Genomic DNA, 22,035 nt, shown 5'->3' on the forward strand with positions numbered 1-22,035 from the left:
CAGTTTTGACCGAACAGAATGGGAAAGAAATAATATTACTTAACTTCTAAGGCTGAGTCATAGAAGCCCTTGAAGGTTCCACCTCGATCTCCAGGAACATTTGCTCTAGGGAAAGCAAGCCAGCATGTAAGAAGTCTGACTAGCCTGAGATCGCTGTGCTACAGCTGCCACATGGAGAGGTTGCACAGAGAGACACCCAGCCAGCTGCCAGATATTCCAGACATCCCAGTCCATGCAAGTGGAGAAACCAACTTGGACATTTCAGCCCCAGCAGATGCCACAAGAAGAACCTAGGAACAAAGCCAGAGCCAAAGCCCCAGACATATGGCCCCATCTGAGCATCCCAACCACGTCAAGCCATCTGAGCCACCCAAGATGAGGTTTCAATCATCGCGAAGCAGAGCTAAGCCATCCATCACCAATGTGCCCTACCCGAAATCCTAACCCACACAATTTGAGCATTAAAAAATGGTTATTGCGGTGGAGGGTATAGCTCAGGGGTAGAGCACATGCTTAGTGTGCACAAGGTCCTGGGTTCAATTCCCAGTCAGTACCTCTTCTAAAGATAAATAAATAAACCTAATTACCTCTACCACTAAATAAATAAATAAATAAATAAATAAATAAATAAATAAATAAATAAATAAGTAAGTAAAAATTGTTTTTAAAAAATGGTTGTTATTTCACCCCAGTAGGAGAAACTTATCTGAGAATAAGTTTCCAGAACTGAAGGAAGGACCTGAGCCTCTGGGTCCACCAAGTACCCAGCACAGTGAATGACAAAAGATCCACCCCAGTGTCAGTACATTTCAGAACACCAGGGTAAATGAAAAATCTTCAATGACTCCAGAAAGAAAAAATAAAATCACACACGAAGGAATGTAAATCAGAATATCATCAAACTTTTCAACAGCAATTCTAGAATCTAGGAAACAATGATGTAATACCTTCAAAATCCTGAAGGAAAATTATTTTCAAACTAACATTTAATACCCAGGCAAACTACCAACCAAGTGGGAAAGTAGAATAAAGATATTCTGAAATATGCAAGAGACTCCGCCCCAAGTTTACCACTTTGCACCCTTTCTTGGAAGGCCACTATTAAAAAGCAGCGGCCCAGTAGAAATCAGAGAGCTCTGGCAATGAGGTCTCCCGATAGAATAGAACTGACAAGGATATCTAATGGGTATAAGTTTTTGGTGGGGGAAAAACTATTAAAGGAATTATAGTAAAATAAATAAAAATAGTAAAATAGAAAAATAAAGATAGGTACATAGAAAACAGTGCTGATGGGGGAAATATGAGTTGATCATTAACTCCAGGAAAAATAAAAGGTTATACAAGAAGGGAAACACAATTATAGCACCTCCCTTGGCTCAACAATAAATAATATTTACACAGTTATAAGAAGTAAACCTTGACTATTGAATTGAATCAAAAAATGGTGCTCGTGGATACACTGCTTACTAAGTGGCCCCAGGTCTTGGCTGAATTCCTGGTAAGACTTGGGGAAGAAAGAGCCTCCCCACCTCCACACCCAAGAGTGCCCAGCACAGGGTGTGTTTAAACATCCATGCTAAGAAACCACCCAACAGTCTGTTGGCAGTGGAAATCACCCTATCACAGAGCAGACCAACTTCCCAGCGAAGCCATCACTCCAAGACTCTGCCTCTTAATCGTTAACTCTTCTGAAAAAGTTATTACGTGGTGACATACCAGATGAAGGATTTTCATCATTGGTTCAAACTAAATGATAGCCGCAGTGCGGATAGATCACAGCATTTCAGGGTAAGTACGTCTGGTCTTTTCAATTAATAACATTATCCCCTATCTGTGAAAGTTGCACTCATTAGAAAGACAAATGCTCAGAACTGTTTTCTAGGACGAAGACAGGACACGTGGCCCACCCTCATTCTTGCATCACTGGGAGATGAATGTCCAGGGCCAGGGGGATCCGCCTGGGGCCAAGCACCCAAACACAGCTGACTCAGCCCACAGGGCCAGGGGCAGCAGCCTCATCTCACCAGCAACAGGCTCTAACCCCACCTGCAGAACCCAGTGCAGATGAGCCAAACCCAGCAATGCCAAACCTCCTGCCTCCTCCCAGCACTGGTTTCTTTCTCATGGACACCAAGAAAGGAAGAATAAGATGAATGTAAGAGCCCCGAGGGGCAGACTGGAATCTCGCTGCGATGCTGGCAGTATTCTGGGACTGGAAGGATCAGAAAAAGGGCTTGGCAGCCTGGAGCACCCCTGGATAACCGAGATCCCCAAGTGATGAGCAGAAACCTACGTCCCAGGCCAGCTCCAACTCCTGAATCAGTGCAAACGGAAGGCCTTGATGGGCCACCCCTGCCTGGCCCCTTCCCGGTCTCTAACATGCCCCCTGTCCACTGGCCCACCCCCAGCACATTGGCTGGCACTGAATGAACCCAAGAATGAGTAAAGAAGTGAGGAGTTTCTAGACCTCCAGAGCTAGAGGGCTAGGTTAGAGCAGGGTGGGGCAGAAGACAGCAATCCCAGCTGGTCACTGCTGTGGCTTTGACTGACCTCAGCCCCTGCTCAAGAGTCTGAGACACAGTTAACCCATTAACCCATTCCCCACCAGTGAGATTCGTTACTAAGCTCATGTCATCCCCTGGTAACTGATTCTGCTTCTGACCTTGGATTACTCCTCTGGATGTGGATAGTGGAGAGGAAAGAAGAATCTTTCATCATCACCCTCATCCACATCATAACACCAGCTAAGATGTATTTCGTAGCATATCTACGCAGTACATACGCATAGTACACAGTACACATTTAGGACTACGCAAAGCTCTTTACATGCATTTCTTCATTTAATCTTTTCAACAACCCTATGGGATAGATACAAAATTACTCTGTCATTTTACAGAAGAAGCCGAGACTCAGAAAGGTTAAGTGCTTTGTGGAAGGTCCTATAGCAAGTAAGTGGCAAAACTGGGGTTTCTAAGGGACCCTGGAGGTCCAGTTATGGACGGCTCCCCTCTATGGCACTCCTGCGTGGGAGGCCTCTCATCAATCCCACTCCTCACCCCGCAGCCGTGCAGCCCCGCAGCCCCGCAACCCTGCAGCCCTGGCCTCTGAGAGCTGGCATCCGGCGCACTGGAATCACTCATTAAACCCTCTGCTGGGGAAAGGGCAGCCCAAGAGGTTCCCTCCTATGTCAATCTGAGGTCCAAAAGCAATGCTGCTTGGGAAAAGGGCCAGGGATGAGTTTGTTTTTTTAAGAGAAAGTTACCTTTCATTTGCTAAATGCCTATAAAAATATCCCTTTACCTACAAATAAGCTATTCCGGATTGTTTCGAAGGACATCACTAGTGAGAGACTATCATTCTATTTCTGATTTTCACATTTTTGGTTGTAAATATTAATAGGAACTCATGGGGAACAAATTCAAAGGATCTGGAGGCATCTCCTGAAGTGGACTGGGGGTGAGGATGGCCCTGCCACATCTGCTTTCTGCAATTCTGATGCAACTCATCAAACCAGAGCACGCTAGACCCCAGGGAGCAGACCCAGCACCTGCCACAGGGAATCAGGGCTGAGAAAGGCTGCCGTTTCAGCCTTCCCGCTGAATCATTTCCAGCCTCCCTGGTCACTTAAGTGACAAGATAATGCATCAATGTCAATAACGTTGGAAAGGATTGTCTATAGACATGGCATGATTCTCCCCACAAGGCAGGAAGTCAGCTGAGGCCACTGAGAATTAAGGGTCTCTGCCCAGGACCTCTGTCGTCCCCTCCCAGATCTACTCCCTGTCCCAGATGGCCAGACCAAAGAGTGACAGGAGGAGGCTGCTCCTAGGCCAGCCAGAAAATCATGCAAGAAATAGGGACTTAGTGTGTGTGATGGGAGGGAGGGGCAACCAAGGGAGAGGACACAGATCTTTCTGCAAGAAAAGCCAGGCACAGCTTCAAGACTCAGTAGGGCACTGGAGCCCTTTGCTGGCCTCCAGCAGGCCCTGGCACAGGCCCCACCCCTCCAGGCACTTGTAACTATCCGCTGGATGAACTGAAGAGCTTGAGGTCTATGACAGGTCAGTGCCCCATGAGGAGGAAGGATGAGAACCTTCTAGGCACATCCTCCAAGAAACGAGTCTACTTGCAGACCAGGCTGTAAGTGCTCTGAGGACGAGAACTGTCTGGTCACTTTGGGAGAGCCCACAGGGCCCAGGGCAGGATTCATACACCAGTGGCCCTCAAAACTGTCTCTTAATACTAAGACCTCACATTCATACAACAATTTGCGCTGACATTTATCGTCACCTTCTCTGCCAAGCAGGGGTTGGTTCTCATGGAGTTAGGAGAGGGACCAGAACTCAAACTCAGGAATTCTGACTGAAGATCTGGGGTCCGAGCTCTCCGGTTTATGTGCGGAGTGAATGAAGTAAAAAAAGAATGAAGAATGAAGGAAAGGATGGCTGCCTCCCCTCTGACCTCTCCCACCTCTGCCTTCCCACAGCAAAGCACAGAATCACTGCGCCTGGTTCTCCCTGCTCAGTCAGCGTGCCGCCAAGGGAGGACAGTTCTCACTTGTAGGGCAAACTCCAGGCAGGCTTCCAAGGACCACACCCTGGGCTCCTGACAGTACCCCCCAACCCCCACCTCCAGCAGTGCTGAACCATAAATTCCAGTCCAGGACTCAACTGTGTGTCTGTTGGGGCAGCACCTGGGCTGTTGCATGGTTCACCTGGGTCCACTGAGGCCAGGAACACAAGCCATCAGGTAGAGGTGGTCCCCGAAAATCATCCCTGCAGCTCCAGCTCTCCCTTGGGAGAGGACAGCAGGCAGGGGTCAAGTCGGTCCACACTGACCAGGGGTGACTGCAGTAGCCTGTCCTAGCTTTGCTCTTGCTCAAAGGCTGGCAGAAGCCATCCTGCCTGTCCTTTCGGAGTCCCTCTCCAGACCAGAAGGTGAGCTTGGAGTAGAGAAAGGGCCATCCACCGGGCTATCTGGGTCAGAGCCTCTGGGGCCTGGCTGACGAGGCCCCAGGCCACATGGCAGGGCCGTGGGACTCTCTGTCCATTGCCCCAGGCCACAGGAGCAGAGCTGACTAATGCCCAAAGCTCAAAAGCCAGCTCCCAAGGGAGGCAGCAGCTTTATCCTGCTCTGAGCTGCAGAGGGACTAGGTAAATGAGTTGGGTTTTTTTAAATGTGTTTGTTTTACAAATTTACAGAACAGCAGTTGGTGGGGGAAGGATAGGGCAGAGGAGAGAAAAGGGGGAGAAAAGAAAGGAAAGACAAACTGAGTGGAGAGAAGAGGAAGAGAGAAAACGGAAGCTTTTGGAAGCTTTTAGACATAGGACACTTCCCTCCCCATTACGGCCAAAATCCATCAGTTAAAAGGCCAAAGAGCTGGAGAAGCCCCAGGTGGCCGGGTAGCACCCAGAGCCAAGGCCTAGGGTGGGAACATCCACAAAGGCTGAGCCAGGTCTCTCTGGGTCCTCCCGGAACCCCCACAGAAGTGGCAAGACTGGAGGAAACTTCTCCGTTCCCAGGGCGTCCCAGGGACCCGCAGACAGGAAGTGCTTTCCCCCCAAGCCTGGGAGCTCAGAATAGGCTTCACTGACCTTGGAGCTGCCAGTTCAGCCCCTGATTGCCCCCCAAAAGGCCATGCTCCCCAGCTCCCCTAACCAGACTATGAAGGGCAGGGACCAGGCCTGTCTCACTCCTGCTGAATCCTCAGCATCCACCTAGCCTTAAGGACCCAAGTGTAACGGGGCATATGGATGGACAGATGGGCCATTATGCTGACCCCAGGGCGCTTACCGTCAGCTGAGAAGGGAAAAGTGAATGGACAAGAGACCAGCTTAAATGCATGGGTGGGATTCAGAGCAAGAGCCATCATGGGGCACAATCTGAATGTACGGAGATGGGTCAAGCCAAAACAAAATAGACAAACCCTGCCCTTGTGGAGCTCATATTCTAGTGGGGAGAAGAGATAATAAATACTGAATGATGTAAAAATTTTAAACATGAGGTTTACGAAGTAGTGACAAATGCTTTGGGGGAAAAAAAAAAAGGGGGATAAAAGTTTGCAACTTCAGATCAGGTTATTAAGAGAAGACATCAATGAGAAGCTGACATTTGAGAGAAGACCTGAAGGAAGTGAGGGAGCTTTCCATGAAAATATCTGGGGGAAAAGCATTCCAGGGAGAGGAACAGCAAGTGCAAAGGTCCTGAGGTAGGAGAATAGCTCAGTTGGTCAAGATCAGCTTGGAAGCTAGTGTGACTGGTGTGGGGGGAGTAACAAGGAAAGGATAGGAGCTGAGGGTAGAGAAATCACAGGGAGCAGATCACGCAGAGCCTGTGGCAGTGGTAAGAATTTTGGCTTTGACTGCAGGGAAATGGGAGGCCACGGAGGGACGATATAAGCAGAACAGAGACATGATCTGACTTATGGGTTCAGAGAATCATTCTGGCTGCAGTGTTGAGAATAGACAGTAAGGGGGCAAAGAGTGACAGTAGGGAGGCCAGTTAAAAAGTTACCTCAATAACCCAGGCGAGAGCTGATGCTGGAGTAGAATGACAGTTACACAGATGGCGGGAAGTGGTCCAGCTCTGGATGCAGTTTGAAGGTAGAGCCAATAGGATTTGCTGACAGGTTGGATTGGGGATGGAGGGTGGGGGGGTGGAATAAGGGCAATATAGAGAAGTCAAGGATGATTCCAAGAATGTTGGCCTAAGCAACTAAAACAAGGAAGACTACAGGAGGGTTGAGTTTAGGGGAGGGGTAGAGACAGATACCGGGGAATCCACTTCGCACATGTTTGGAATGCCTTTCAGACATGCAAGGGGAGATCACTGAGGGACCAGGCCAGGCACGTGTCCAAATCGGAAAAGGAGGATGAGACTGAGATGGACTGGTCAGAAGATGGAGGGGAAGCAGGAGCGTGTACATGAGCAAAATGAAGAGGCAAGCACTTTAAGAAGGAGGGAATATTAAGCGGTGTCAAACGACTCTAAGTGGAGGGCACAAAGGTAACCAATGGATTTGGTAACCAGGGCAGCACTGTGCAGTGGTGGCGAGCACAGCCAGGAGTCTTCCAGAGAAAGCAGTAGCTGGAGGTAGATATGGGATTGAGGGAGGTTGGCAGGGTGAGCGGCAGGGATGGGGGGACCATTTCTTGGTTGGTGGATGAGCTGTCTCACTTCCTCTAGATTCAAAACTCAGGCTTGGACCTTCACTCTGTCAATCTTGGGTCTGAACCTCAGCTCTCCTTTCTCCAGGCCCACCTCTTCTCCTTCCCATTAGCTCCCAACTCCACCACCTGGGGCCACAGGTGAGCCCTAGGTAAAAGTTTAACTCTGCCCAGGAAAAGGAAAGACCTCATTTTCCCCAGTTGGGAGCTATAAATTTTTCTGAAATTCCAACCATTCTTCCCTTTGAGTAAGGAATGTTTTTACTCTTCAAAAGTCTCTATTAAAATGCAAATGTCTCAACTAGCCAGAAGTAGGGAGCATGACCTGGGCAGCCCTGACAATCCTCATCTTTCTGGGTAACTAACCCACAGGGAGGCCCACAATTCCCCAGCTAAAGCCTTTACCTCTCATCCAGTTCTCAGAATACAGTCTTTTATCATTCACACTTCACAAATGACTAAACTGATTCTCCAAGAAATTAAGTAATCTATCTAATCATAAAACTAGAAAGTAGAAAGCCAGGAATTGAACCCAGGCAGTCTGACTCAGAACCCTTATGCCGTTTTTTCAGTTTCTTCCAACTTTTTTTTTGGGGGGGGGGGGGGTTTATTTTTTTAACTTTTGGTAAAACAGACATAACATAAAATTTACTATCCTGACCATCTTAAAGTATACAATTCAATGGCAGTACATGCGTTCACAATGTTGTCCAACCATCACCACCGCAAAAGTTCCAGTTCCAGAGCTTTTCATCACCCCCAAAGGAAACTGATCTGTTGATTTTTGAATGAGTAATACATTGGTGTACTGCAAAAGCCAACAATTATTAGAAGGTATAGAGTGAAAGGCCTCGTCTTAATCTTGTCCCAACCTGTTCAGTTCCCACCTGGCGCATGAAATGAAATGGTTTTTACACATCCTTCTGCAGCATCTTTGTGCAATATAAATCGATACAAAGATGGAGTCCTATTTTCCTCCTTTTTTACACAAAGGTAGCACATTATATATGCTGGTCTGCACTTTGCTTTCCTTACTCAAAATATCTTGGGAGAACTTTCCGTAGCTACATAGAAAGCTTCACCATTCTTTTTTAAGTAACATAGTAGCCCAGGCATGAATGTAAAATTGTAATTATTATTAGAGGTAACCAGTTCTAGATTGACAGGCATTTGGTTGTTTCCAGTGTTTTGCTATTTCAAACAATATTGCAGTGAATTGACCTAGTGCTACATCATTCCACATGTGTGGAAACCTACATGCTAGATAAGTCCCCAAAAGTGGTTCCCTGGGTCAAAGGGGATATGCATGCATAATGATGACATGTGTTGCCAAGCCATGCTGCTTATGGGGTGGTACCAACTGATCTCCCATTGAATTGGTACAAGAATGAGGACCCACGTGCTCACGCTACACACTCTGGTAGCCCTTGTGTCTGAAACCAATGCCAGAGCAGCTTCTGTCTGTGGTTTTACCTGTCCAACTCACTCTTACCTTTTCTTCTGTTAAGAAAACTCCCCACCCCTATTTCAGTGATCTGATCCTCTCCCACTGGAAAGGACTCTTATAGTCATAATACCCACACTGGCCACAGGAATGAGCACCTGACCCAGGGTGGGCCATCACAGTTCCCCAAGCCCATCCCCATACAGGGACTGATGCAGAGATGGGCATGCGATCTAGGCCAATCAGAGCGCCTACCTGGGATTCATCTAACTGGAGCTGGTATAAAGGAGCTATTTTTCCCTCTGGAGGAAAAGAGGTTAAGATGTAAACCCACAGTGGTCTGCAACCATGGTTCCAACATCATGGGGAGAGACAGTCCAAGAGAATGAAGCCAACACAGAGAGAGACAAAGACGCCAGAGACAGAGAGGAAGAGAGACCGTTCATGGTCCTGGATCCAGCTGTTCCTGAGGTCATTTCCGCAGACGGGTTATGCCAGCCAATAAATCCCCCAATCTTGTTTGGCTAATTCAGCCTGGGCTTCTGTCACTTGTCCCCAGGAGTCCCTGATTAATACACTGTGCATAAAGTATAATCCCTTTTGGGTTATAATACAGAGAAACAGATGTAGATGCAGATGTAAATATACTGTGTGGGAGGGTATGCATTTGGATAGAAAAAAAGACCAGAGGAAATATATTAAATGTTAATAGTGGTTATCTCTGCAAATCTCCCATCTGGGATTGCAGATGATTTTTATTTTAGTCTTTGTACTTTTCTACATTTTCCATATTTTCTGCAAGGAACATGGATTTTAAAAATATAAAACATTTCTTTAAAAAATCAGGTTGGCAAGAAGCAGCCGAGAGAGCACTCACAGGAAGGTTCTGAGCACGTGCAATGGTCAGGGGCAACAGAGATGCCTGCTCTGCATGGTCAGCGCACCCAGGGGTGGCAGCTGCCTGGCTGGCAGGTCACTGAGGGCATCCATTTTGTGGGCACAAACCCCAACCCTCCATCATGTGGCCACAGGCTCTAGTCTGTGCCCCAGGTCAGCACAGAGCCAATACTCTCCAGGCTCCTCCTGGACCCCATGCTGAGCCCCTCCCTCATGGCCCCCAGCCACCACCTACCCACACCTAGAGCTCTCAGCCTCCAAGGAGAGCTCCAGAACGCACTGGCCAACACCTGTCCCGAGCCATTGGCTGCAGGAAAAGAAAACACGGGCTACAAGGAGGGCTCGCATGAGGTGGCCCAGTCTCTCCAGCGTCCCGGGGTGACCTTCTCTAGCAACGCAGGACGATCAGTCTGGAGCAAAACTTGGGTGGGACAGAGGCCCTGGGGACCCCCAATGTCAGAACATAGACTGCTAGGGAAGGAAGAGCCATCACTCGCCTGGAGTCCCCAAGGCATTCTGGCTCCAGACCCATCTCAGTTTTGATGGGGCTAGAGCCATCCCCACCGGACCACCCCATCTCCACCCAGGGAAACACTTTTACCTGCTTTATAATTTAGGGTCCTGAATAAGATTTTTTTTTCTTTTATCACTTTAGCCATTTTTAAGTGTGCGGTTCTGTACTGAGCAACTATCACCACTATCCGTCTTTAGAACTGCTTCCAGAACCCTAAACCGAAGGTCTGCATCCATAAAACAGTAACTCTCCCCACCCACCCCAGCTCCTGGGAACCTCTATTCTGTTTTCTGTCTCTATGAATTTACCTATTCCAGGTACCTCATAGAAGTGGAATCACAGAATCTCTGTCCTTCTGTGTCTGGCTTAGCTCACTGAGCATAATGTTTTCAAGGTTCATCCATGTTGTATCGAATTCCATCCCATTTGATGGCTGAATAACATCCCATCAGTCAGACAGACCACATTTTGTTTATACATTCATCAGCTGAAGGACACCAAGGTCGCTTCCATTTTGGGCTGTTGTGAATAACGCTGCCATAAACATGGGTGTGCAAACAACTGTTTGAGTCCCTGCTTTCAACTCTTTGAGGTAGATACCTAGGCATGGAATTGCCGAATAAGATTTTTGCTTACACGAATAATTCCATTAAAGAACACGTGATAATCATTCATTAGTCCCATTTCACAGATAGGGAAACTGGAACCCACAGTTTGAACACCCTCTGTATTGAGGTTCACACTACATGTCTGGCCTCTCCTCCTGGAGCACAGATGCTAGAGGCAGGGAGAGGGTCTCATTCTTCTCCTGGACCCTGTCGTCCAAGGGCCTGGGCCACATCTGGCGCTGCACGCATGTTGATGGAAGTGAGTTGAAACAGCACAGATGAGCGTTTGGAACCCAACCCATTTAGAAGCAGGACTGCTGTCTGCATTTGCATTTATGGAGGAGAAAGAAAGGGCAAATGCTGCAGGGGGGCGGGGGGTGGCAGCACCTTCCAGAAGCGGGGAGAGGTCAGGGGAACTGAGACATGAAAACCAGGTGGCCTTGTTCCCATCACTCGCACCACGGCCTGTGTCCTGCTCCGCGTGGCTGTGCCCTTGGGAGACCTTCTCAGCTCTCACTAACTGGCCTTCGTGGATGTCACACTCAAAAGCCCTTTCTGGCACATTTGCAGATGGGGTTTTCGGACAGCCTGCTTCAGTTACCTCCTGATTTACACACTGTTTCTGCCTTTGCTCCTCAGGATTAAATATCTTATTAAAATAAATGTTCTAGTGAAATACAGATGGCATAGGTAACCCGGGCTCCAGCCCAGACCTTCCCTTTCTCATAGAGGAGTGGGAATTTCTGTTCTAATTAGTGAGGACAGCAGCCAAGAGACCTTTCGGCTTATCTAAAGCCTGACAGGACAGACCCTGCCCCCACCTTAGGCTCCATTGTTCCCCCCTTTCTGCCCCCAGCTCAGGGCTGATATTCAAAAGAAGCTCAGCCACTCAAGAGACCTATCCAGTCCCTTCCTTACAAAATAATGAGAATGTGCTAAAGTGTCCCGGCTCTTAATAATCTGAAGCCTTTTCATACACCTGGTACACATTTCATACACCTGAGCTGCATCACAGTCCACTTCAAAGACTAGTGAAAGTCAAGGGCAGAGAGGTCAAGTAACTTGGCTATGGGAGAAAAGCCTAGAATTTGGCATCAGACAGACTTGGGTTTGAATCCCAGTTCTGCTGTACAAGCTGAATGACATTGGCTATGTCACCCCTTTTGAACCTCTGTTTTCTCCTCTATGAAAAATGGAGATGATGATGCTAAGTCGTGCAGAGAATGAAATGAATGAGATTTAAGTGCCAGCCCAGTGTCATGCCCAGAGTGCAGCTCAATACAGGTTCCCATCCTGGTCCCTTCTCTTGGGATTCCTGAGTTTTTGTTCTGTGAAACCCAGCCTCCCAGAATTTTAGGGGGGAGGGGGCTGGTAATTAGGGAGGGGAAGGGAGAAGGAACATCTACAGGCAAACTGACAGTGGCCATTCTGCAGCCCAGCCGCTGCAGGGCGCCCAGCCAGGCTGCCAGGATCCCTCATTTCCAATCACAATAGATCTGCCCCAAACCAAGGAGACCCAAAGGGCACGCAAGGCTGGGACCAACCCACAGCCTCCATGTTCAGTTCATTACACGTAGAGCTCCCCAACCCTGAGCCTCCTGCTTCCCACACTGTGCATCCAACCCCTCGGGGCTGGAGTAGGTGGCACCGGTAGGAACAGGTATGGGTGCTGGGGTGAGCAGGAGGGCGCCAGCCCTGAACAGAGCTGGCAGCTGGCAGTGTAGGTGCCGGGCGGGAAGGCAGGCTCAGCCAATGTTGCCAGAGCTTCTGATTTCTCAAGAGGAGACTGAAATACACATTCGTAACATGGAACCTCCCAATTTAAAAATATCGGCTTAAAAGGAAAAAACAGTTGTGGGCCTGACAAGCCCCTCGAGAGAGGGCAGGGTTTTGATCCTGTGCTGTTCCCAGCTGCCTCCCCAGCGCCTGCACCAGTGTCTGGCACAGAGAAGAGATTTCACGAAGATCTGAGGAGTCTGCAGGGACCTCTGCCCCAGACCACAAACTCCCAGGGGCCAGGGGTTCTTCCCAGGGGCCAGTGGTTCTGCTGTCCCCACTCTCTACAGACAGGACAGCATGGTATTGAAGCACATGGCAGTGAAAAGTGAGGGAGGTCCTGCCGCCACCCTTACAAAGCTCTGTCCTGCAAACAAGGTTGGAGCTGCACCTTGCTCAGGGGCATTATGAGTTGCTTCAGCCTCGAGAGTAAGCACTTATGATGACAGCTATCAGCAAGGCACCCTGACTCTACCATATGTCTTCAGTGTGGTGGGTAAAGATCTTGACAGTAAAGAAACAGAGAAGTGGGGAGAAGGGGAAGGACAGGGACAGGGCGGCTCTAACCAACAGCCAGCTCCCTCCTGCCTTTGGAAAAGTGGCCCCGCAGGGTCAGCCCACCCCCAAAGGGCTCCAGGAAGGACTTGGCCAGAGCTCCAGCCTTCATGAAACAGAGTGTTCATAACTGATAAGCTTAAAAGCAAGTGACAATTTTTCAACCTCGCCTTGCTCCAAGGGCAGTGATTAAACACAGCATCAGCTCCAGGTCCTCACTGAGGGGGAAACCAGGCTCACTCACCCCTAGAAATCAGTGTGGAGTCTGATGCCATCCTCTTCTGGGTTGAGCTGGGTTGCCCACTCAGAAATCCCAACTCATGACCTGACCTCCCTTTACTACATGCATCAAGGCTACCCCAGGCCATCAATGGCCTGCCTTCCACAGTAACTTTTTTTTCACTTAAGTATAGTTAATTTACAATGGTGTATTCATTTCTGGTGCACAGCATAGTGAATCAGTTACACACATATATATACATATTCTTTTTCATATTCTTTTTCATTACAAGTTATTACAAGCTATTGAATATAGTTCCCTGTGCTATACAGTACTCCACAGTAATTGTAACTGGACTTTGGAGAGGGATGAGGGAACCTGCTAGGATGCTGGAAAGTGTTACATCTGATCCGGGTGGGTCTACACAGGCGGATACATATGTGGCAATTCACTGAGCTGTACCTTTAGGACTGGTGCACTGACTCTATGGATGTTACACTTCAGTACATTCATAATAACAGCGGCAGCATGTAGTAAGCACTTCTCAGAAGCCGGGCACTGCGTAAGTGCTTATTCTGGGTTCAAAACAATATAATTGTTAAGAGCACAGCCTCTGGACCTCAGTAGAACCAGGTTAAAATCCTTGTCCTCCACCTCTGATTCCCCTCACCGGCTCCTCGACCTCTCAGCCTCTGTCCCTCAGCTGGAAAACAAAGATAACAACTGACAGAATTAAGGCAGATGTACACAAGAGCCTCAGAAGGTGTTGGCTTGTTACAATCCTTCGATCCTCAATAACCCGGGACACTGGTGCCGTAGGGTCCCTTCCAACATGAGAAAGGGGACCCCTTCCTGCCAGCAGCGCTGCCTAAACCACAGGCATTTCCTCACCATCTTCCCAACTCTTCCCAAATCCATGTACCACCTGACTATTACTTTTCTTAACACTTTTCTTTAAATTGACTCGCAATTTTTTACTGAAACAAATCTACTTTTTAAAAATGTTATGTAACTGTCGTACATGGAAAACCAGCCTCACTTGCCAGAATGTGTTTTTTTTAAATAGTCGTTAATATAAAAAGCACTTGTCCACCTGAGATCATCTTGCCTACCTCCTTTGCTTTTTATGGACTCAGGAGGCAAACAAACTCCATTCGTGGAGTGGGTGTGGGGCGGGTGGGGGCCGGGGGACTTCATCTGCTTAAAATGACTGACAAACTTGCTGAGCCCTTCAGCAACCCCCATGTGCACAGAAGTGATTTTCTTTGGTTTAACCGAGCGGGCCTGGCAAGCCCTCTATTTGGCAACATCCTGGTAACCAGCCATCTGTGCACCACGCGGGCTCCCAAGAGATAAAGCTGCATTTAGAAAAAATGTATGTTCACTAATGGAGACTGTTCACTAATTCAGACGCCCACTGGCTCCTCTTTGACATGAATCAAGGGAGCCCGCCTCAGCCTATCAGACAGCAGCCCCAGGACCCGAAATCTAGGAACCCAGAGTCACGACAGCCCTGGCGCCCAGCCCCAGCTTCAGGATGGGCGGGACTCAGCCTGGACCCTCACATCTATGTGACCCCAAACCACCCAGAGGTAGGAAGACATTAGAGGAATAACAATGCGAGTGCACACGTGCAAGTGATCAGGTGCACTTCTCTCCAAAAATCTCTTCTGGAAGGGAAGGAAGGAGAGGGAAGGGGGGGACTCTCAGACAAGAAAAGGGTATCATGAAATCTGTGTCAGTGGGTTCTGCAGTATTAAGAGGACCTCGGGGAAACAGGCAATGGGCAGGTTTCACCCAGGGAGTCAGTGAGTCTCCTGAGCAGCCATTCATTCATTCAGCAAATATTTACTGAGCACCTCCTATTCTAGGCAAGGGGGGCCCAGATGTGAAAAAGGCAAAGTCCCTATTCTCAGCCAGCTCACCTCCTGGGGAACAGTCCATAAACTGTTTTATTACCTGCACTAGATGATATCAGTTAATGATCAGTGCCACAGAGGAAATAAATCAGGGTGAGGTAATAACGGCTGGAGTGAGCTGCTTAGGTTGGATGGTCAGGGGAGACCTTTTGGAGGAGATGATATTTGAGTTGAGAGCCCGATGATGAGGAAGCACCGGTTAATGAAGTCACTGTAAAAAGCATGGGTAAAGGGCCTGGGGTAGGAGGAAGCTTGGCCTCTCCCAGAAACAGAAAGAAGGCCTTTGCAACAGAAGTACAGCAATCACAGAGAGTAAGGGGGAAAGTGGTAAAAGGTAAGTTCACAGAACCAGGCAGGAGATGCAGACCCAGCTTCAGAGTTTAGATTCCATTTGAAACGGAATGAAAAACTGATGGAGAGCTTTCTGCAGCAGACAGACTTGATTTTATTTGGATATTTAAAACTCCACTGTGGCCACCCATCAGGAGAATGGGTGAGGGGGACCAGAAGCGAGGAGACCAAATGGGAGATTAAAATAGTGGCTCAGAAGGAACCTAATAAACACATTTATACCTCAAATTCTGTCTTGTAATTCCTCAGACTCACTGTAAGGTTCAAAATGGGAAGCTGGGTAAAGGGAGATGTCTGTTCTTTAAAGCCACGACATCAAACGGGTCAAACATGAGACAAGAGAGGGTGAGTAACAGGCTCTTCCACAAAGGGCAGGACCCAGCCACCTCCTAAGAAGAGAACAAGCAGCTGTCTGTTCTGGGGCCTGGGAGTGGTTCAGCTCCTGCCTTGTGCCCCTTCCAGCCCTGGGACTCTGGGACTCCAAGGCCCAGGCTCCAAAGCCGGGACTGCTGGACACTCAGGCTCAGACCCCCAAGTCCAGCCAGTGCACAGGGCTGTCATCAGCTCTCCCACGGCAGAACCCAAGTATCCTCCATGACACCAGCCTTCAGACTCTGAGGACAAATTGATCAACAGCTGCTAACATCACAAAAGCAGACAACTGGACAACCTCCACTGGAATGGTCTTTCAAAAACAAAAACAAAAACAAAAACAAAAACAAAAACAAAACAACCACTCAAATCTGATAGAACTCTAAAACTAAATACCAACTTACAGTAACAGAGGGGACAGAATAACATGTTAAATGACACCAGGAAACAAATGACACCAGTCACAAAATCCTGACTCTGAGAAACTCCCTAAGACAAGCAAGCCCAGTTGCTTCAACAAAGAAATGGGGGTGGAGGGGGGGGAGGTTGGAGGAAAAACCTTACAAACAGACATATCACTGATCACACTGAATTTTCTAATTCTAACCCCAAAAAACTTTTGAGAAACTTTTATGAGGCAATTAGGGAAATCTGAACACTGACTGAATATGCTATTAAGAAATTATTGTTAATTTAGGGGGTATGATTATGGGTAGCTTTTTAGAAGAATTCTTATTTTTAAGAAGCATACTGAAATATTTCAGAATGAAATGATATAATGTCTGGGATTTACTTCAAAATAATCTTGTAGGGGAGGAGGTTGGTAAATATATGGAACTAGATTGGCCATGAGTTGATAACGGCTGAAACTAGATATTGTATTATAATATTCTCTCCACCTCTGAGCATGCATGAAATTTTTCGCAAGGAAAAGTGTTTTTTTCTAAAAAGCTAGGGGTGAGCTCTTTCTAATGACCTACACAGGACCAACCCACCAGACACTATCCCCCCAGTGGAGGGATCAGATTCATTAGATTCACTCTCCTGGCCCCCAGGGCCTGCCATTCATGATCTATTGAATGATGAGTGAATTTATGTCTTCCTCCTCCTAAACCCCATGGTTGGCTTGTCTCAAAATATCTACCCACTGTATGATGTGGATTTTTCTTTCGTTTCTGCTAACTGACCTCTGCCCAGTTCAGAAAGTTACACCTGAGGCCACACCAACTTTAGTCACACATTTCAGAAGGTACCTATTTTAAATGTGTTTATTCCTCTGCCTCGGTCCTTCCTGCCAAAGGTAACTGTTTCCCCCTCAGAAGGCACCACTTCCCTCACCACATCTGTCTACTCTAAAAATCAGAGCGCTTTCAAGGAGCTCTCCATCACAGGGTTTACAAACTGCCGCCTCCAAAGAAGCCTTCTTTCAGGTGCCTCTTTGAACCCTGCTCAGATTCAATCCCCTCACAAACCCAACACTGCTTCTGTAGGATTGCAGGTGATGAAACCCCTGGAAGACGGTGGGGAAAGAAAAGCAGAACCTCCAGGTTGTCCCACAACTCAATAGAGTTGTCAAGTCAAGGCTGATGGGCACTAAGCCCAATTTTCTGGGAGGCAAACTGAGGCTGGAGCTTTGAGGACAGTTCTTGGGACTCACCAAGAATGCCTGAGAGTCTCCATGGCATACCTATGTCATTACCATTCTCCCTGGCACATCTACCTGCCCCTAATATGCCATATTTCCAAGTGGCCTGGGGAAGGTGGGAAGATGACAAGGACCAGGGACCATTACTGCCAGCCACACAGTACCTTACATCCCTTCTGGCCCACAGCCAGGAGTGTTATCTGCACAAGCCTGTCAATTAAAGGTGCTGGGAAGATCGATGGGTGAATCAGGCCTTCTGGGAAGGATGAAGAGGGGGCCTGAGTTGGACCTGACCCCTGTGATGAGAAGAGGGAGGAAGGCGGAACTCAGCAAATTTAATGCCCAGCATGGAGTTTAGGGAGTGCTTAAGAGAGGCTGGCAGCTGCCGCCTGCTCCAGGCTCCCCCATGGCGGTGCCTGCAGAGCAAGGGTCAATCAGAGCGTGGCGCTGATTTCAGACAAAGAAACTCCAGATAACAACACACGAAGCAAAGGTCATTTAGCACCAACATGAAAGCAAGCCCTCTATTTCCTGGGAAGGTTAAGTCTCTAGCCAAAACCATCATGATGGCAGGTGCAACAGAAGAATGGGACATGGGCAGAGGCTGGGAGGGTCACTGTTGTCTGCCTGCATTGCAGGGACAGGGACAGTGCATCCAGGAGGAAAGACGAGTACCACGAGCCTGGGGCATCTTTGTCCTGGCCATTCCCTTTCTGCTCCCTGTCCAGGTCCTTCTCTGTGCCTCACTGCAGCCCCCAACCCCCAGACTGTCTCGACCCAGGCCCACACCTGCCTGGCTGCCTCCAGCCCAGGCATGGCTGGTCTCAACTACTGGTGGGGCTGTCACCACCAGACATCTTCCCTTGGTTTCCAAGGACAGGGGCCCAAAGACAGGAGAATGGGAGCAGTTCTGATCAAACCCCTCCATCCCCATGCAGCACTGCCTCTCAGATGTAGCTTCATTCACTTGAAGCTTGATCTCCCTCGAGCCTCCCACACCCTTTGTGTGGATGCAGGAACTGAGGCTCAGGGATATGAAATCTAGACTCTATCACATCACAGTCAATGGAGGAGCCAGGACTAGAGCTGCCAGCCCTTGTGCAGGGATCTTGCCACGCACCACACATTCTACGCTTAGAGACAGGAATTGGTTGGTCTGATGCAACTCCCTTTCTATTGAGCATGTCTCCCTTCTCATCCCTCAGAACAGACCCAGGTTGTCTCAGCCCAGCCATCCCACATCCTTCTGACTTTAGAGGGTTGGCTTGCTCATCCCCTGTGTACAGATAAAACACTGAAGGGCAGGAAATGGATGAGAATCCAAGTCTAGGGGAGGATGGAGCCCAGATCTGGAGCCCTGAGTTCTGGAGTCCTGCTGGCAGCTTTCTCTGCTTGACAAATGTGCCCCAAGCATCAGCCATTCCTAGATCACCTGCAGGATTTCTGCCATATTCTATACCATTTGCACTCTTACTACTATTTCTACTAAATAGACTCATTCTTGTGACATGATACATCTAATTTAAAGTGATGCTTTATATCACCACTACAAGGGGTCAGGGGGAATCAGTACCTCTGGCCAAAGCTAGGAGACAATCCTAAAAATAAATGGTACAAAAACAGCCTAAGTTGTAGGCAGGCACTATTCCCCATTTAAAGGCCTTGATCCAGAAGTCTGTTCTCTCTGTTATAAAAGAGAGATTAGCAAGTGTTAAAAAGGTGTTAAAGTCAGACTAGCACCAACCTGAAACTTTCTCCCCTTGAAGAAATCACATGGATTAGCAGAGAACTGAAAAGGGAAGAACTTTCTCACTAGGTGACTCAATGTCATTTCATGCTTAACCACCTTCAGCTATTTCACTGGATATTCATCCTGCGCTGTGAGCAACATCAAATTAGACAACATTGTAGGAAGGGGGACAGGTGGGATGGGAGACAACTGCACCACAGGGGTGACCCATGCCAGCTTCTCAAAGTCCGCCACCTCTCCCAGGCACACCTAGCTTCTGGGCAAGCCCAGGGGCCACCAGTCACCACACAGGCGTCTCTGACTCCACTGCCCTTGTGTAACCCTTGTCAATGCAGAACGCAGCACTAACCACTCCGACCTCCTCTGGAAATCAGGATCCAGCAGGGCCACCAGGGGTTACCCCAAATCCCCACAGCATCTATGGGGAAGCCCGTTGCTGGGAAGCTTTGGGCCCGTGTACCCCAGCAGAGGAGGGAGGCTGTGCCAGCCTGTGTGGGCAGCTCTCTGGGGTCTTGAGGACCTCAAGTCTACAGCTGGGGGCTGAAGCCCAGGAAGCTGCCCCCAAAACTCCTTTGCCCACCCTAAAACCCACATCTCTCACCCCGCAGATCCTCCAGCCTATCTCTGAAATAAATGGAGAGAATGATTTTCAGCACCCAGGAGCAAACAACTAGGAGAGTAAACCCAAGAAAGATGAATTGTCAAAGACAGAAAAATCCCAAAGACAGAGAGACATGGAGGCGGGATGCGGGTGGTAAGCAACCTCCAAACTTGTTCCTCGCCTGCCGGCACTGTGTGGAAAGCCAGTAGACCTCAGCCTGGCCGGCACCTCGTGGGCTCAGCCAAGTTGCAGAGAAGCAAATGGTATCCCTGCGCGTTGGGCCACTCGGACCTGAGCCAGGGACTGTTGCCCGGGTCGGATCAATGCTACCCACGCTGCAGGCTTCGGGGAGGGCGCCGCGATCGGCAATTGCAGGGAGTGGGGGTGAAGGACTAGGTGCCCCTCTGTTGGAGATGACGTCCGAAGGGTCCGCTCAGCCTCCCTCCGACCCAGCCAATGCCCTGGTGGGCTTTCTCAATAGCCAGCGTCTGGGGCGAAGCTCCGAACTCGCTCCCCTACGGGGCCCAAAGTGGAGGCTTTTTCCCATCCAGCTCCGAGGCAAAAGCCCTCTTGGAAAAGTCCACCCCGAAGAAAACGGGAATTCAACCCGAGAGCGGCGGGAAGGGGGAGGCGGCGCTGCTTTACCTTTTCTCTTTACTCTGTTTTCGAGATTTGTGCAGGAGTCCGATGAGCACCACGGCGGCGCGGATCCCCGCCTTTCGGCAATGCATCCTCCCCGCCGGCTGGGACATGGCGAGGCCGCCGGCGGTGCCCGGCCGCGCCCTCGCCCGCCCGCCGCGCGCCCCCGCCGGCCCTGCTCGGCGCGCTCCGCGCCGCCTGCTCCCGGCCCCTGCGCCCGCGCCCGGGTCCCCCGCCGCCCGCCTCGCATGGGCCCCGCCCCGCCTAGGTGCGCCCCGGGGGTCAGGTGACTGGGCGCTCACTTCCCGGCGACCTTCAGCGTCTCCTCGCGGCCCGCCGGGCGGCCGGCGCCCGATCCCCCAGCGCGGGCATTTCCAAGGCTCGCTCGGGGCGCGGCTCGGACGGGCGGCTCCAGGGTTCTGGCTCAGACGCGCCGCCCGCGCCCCGGACCCCGCCCCGGCCCCGCCTTCCGGGCCCTGGCCCGGGGCGCCCTGGCTGCGGGCGGTTCAGGCGGCCCAGCCGCCCGCGGAGGGAAGCGGCCGGCTCGCGCTCAGCGCTCCCGGAGCTCGGTGCCTGCGTTCGCCCTCTGCCCTCCTCCCGGGCTCCCTCCTGCCCCGCCTGATGCCTAGCGCTCCCGCTCCGTCCCCTCTCTGCTCTCCGCGTCCCCCGCCTCTGCTGGCCGGGCCCCGAGCTCCCTCCCCAGGCAAAGGCGGCTGACGCGCTTTCCCAGCCCGGCCCGCCGGGATACTTCTCTGATGCTGTCACTGTCTTTAAAACAGAGGAGAAAAAACATGCACCGAGAGGAAACGGGTGTCCTCAGTCCAAATGAAACTGCCTTCGCGCACCGACACCGCTGCCGGCCTCTCCCACCCGCGGCCAGGCTGCCGGGCTGGTAGAAGGGCATCCCACTCCAAGCGCACAGCGCCCGCCCTCCGTCCGGGGCTGCCTGCCGTTTTGACTCCGCCGGATGCTACCTCTCACCTCTCCCCTAATCGGGGAAAGGATTGTCGTGCGGGGGTCGGAGGGATCCATTACAGCGTCCGCGCCTACGCGGGCTGGGGTCAGTCCCCTGGCAAACATTTATTTTCCGGGCCCTGGAATTTTGACACTACATAGGGTCAATGATCGATTTCCTGGCGGCTACACTTGCACCTCGCGTCCCAGGTTGACCGGGAGATGCAAGTTGGGGGAGGGAGGAGGACCCTATTACACCAGCAGCCGGGGCCGCGGCACACACCCCGCGTGCCTTCTTCCCCTCCTCCCGCACACCGCGTGCCCGCTTCATCTTCACTTCGGAACGCAAAGACCAAAGGTCATGCCAGCCCGTGGGAAAAGGGCCCCGGCTGGTCCCTACTAGGGGCGCAGGATGCTCCGACGCCGCACTCATTAACTTTCATTTGCTACCAGGAAGCCTAGCCTCTCTCACCACCCCCACCTACCTCCACCCGCGGCTTAACTTCTCCTTCCCTCCCTCTAGGGAAGGAAATCGGGCTGAGGGCTGAAGGGAATTAAAACAAGCCAATTAGTCCATCTTTGGAAACAGTCCTGTTGGGGCCAAAGAGGTCCCTGAGGCAATTT

General features: G+C 50.2%; 1 protein-coding gene and 1 long non-coding RNA gene across 6 annotated transcripts in view; one reads left to right on the top strand and one right to left on the bottom strand.

Moving 5' to 3' along the window:
* The window catches only part of RAP1GAP2 (RAP1 GTPase activating protein 2), a 167,535-nt gene that overhangs the window by 95,009 nt on the left and 50,491 nt on the right, over nt 1-22,035 (bottom strand). For 3 of the 5 annotated variants that reach the window (XM_072939015.1, XM_072939017.1, XM_015251877.3), the window contains exon 1: nt 20,464-21,120. The exons of the other annotated variants lie outside the window; for them this stretch is intronic. In XM_072939015.1, the coding sequence (XP_072795116.1) occupies nt 20,464-20,570 (107 nt within the window). In that variant the 5' untranslated portion in view covers nt 20,571-21,120. Of the gene's footprint in view, nt 1-20,463; nt 21,121-22,035 lie in introns of those variants that run through there. 5 annotated transcript variants of the gene reach the window in all.
* LOC140686320 (uncharacterized) lies at nt 7,037-9,141 on the top strand. Its single transcript, XR_012060050.1, has 2 exons — nt 7,037-7,092; nt 8,919-9,141. It is a non-coding gene; the product is annotated as an uncharacterized lncRNA (long non-coding RNA).

This window comes from Vicugna pacos, chromosome 16 (assembly GCF_048564905.1).
Source record: "Vicugna pacos chromosome 16, VicPac4, whole genome shotgun sequence".
In the NCBI taxonomy this organism is placed as follows: Eukaryota; Metazoa; Chordata; class Mammalia; order Artiodactyla; family Camelidae; genus Vicugna; species Vicugna pacos.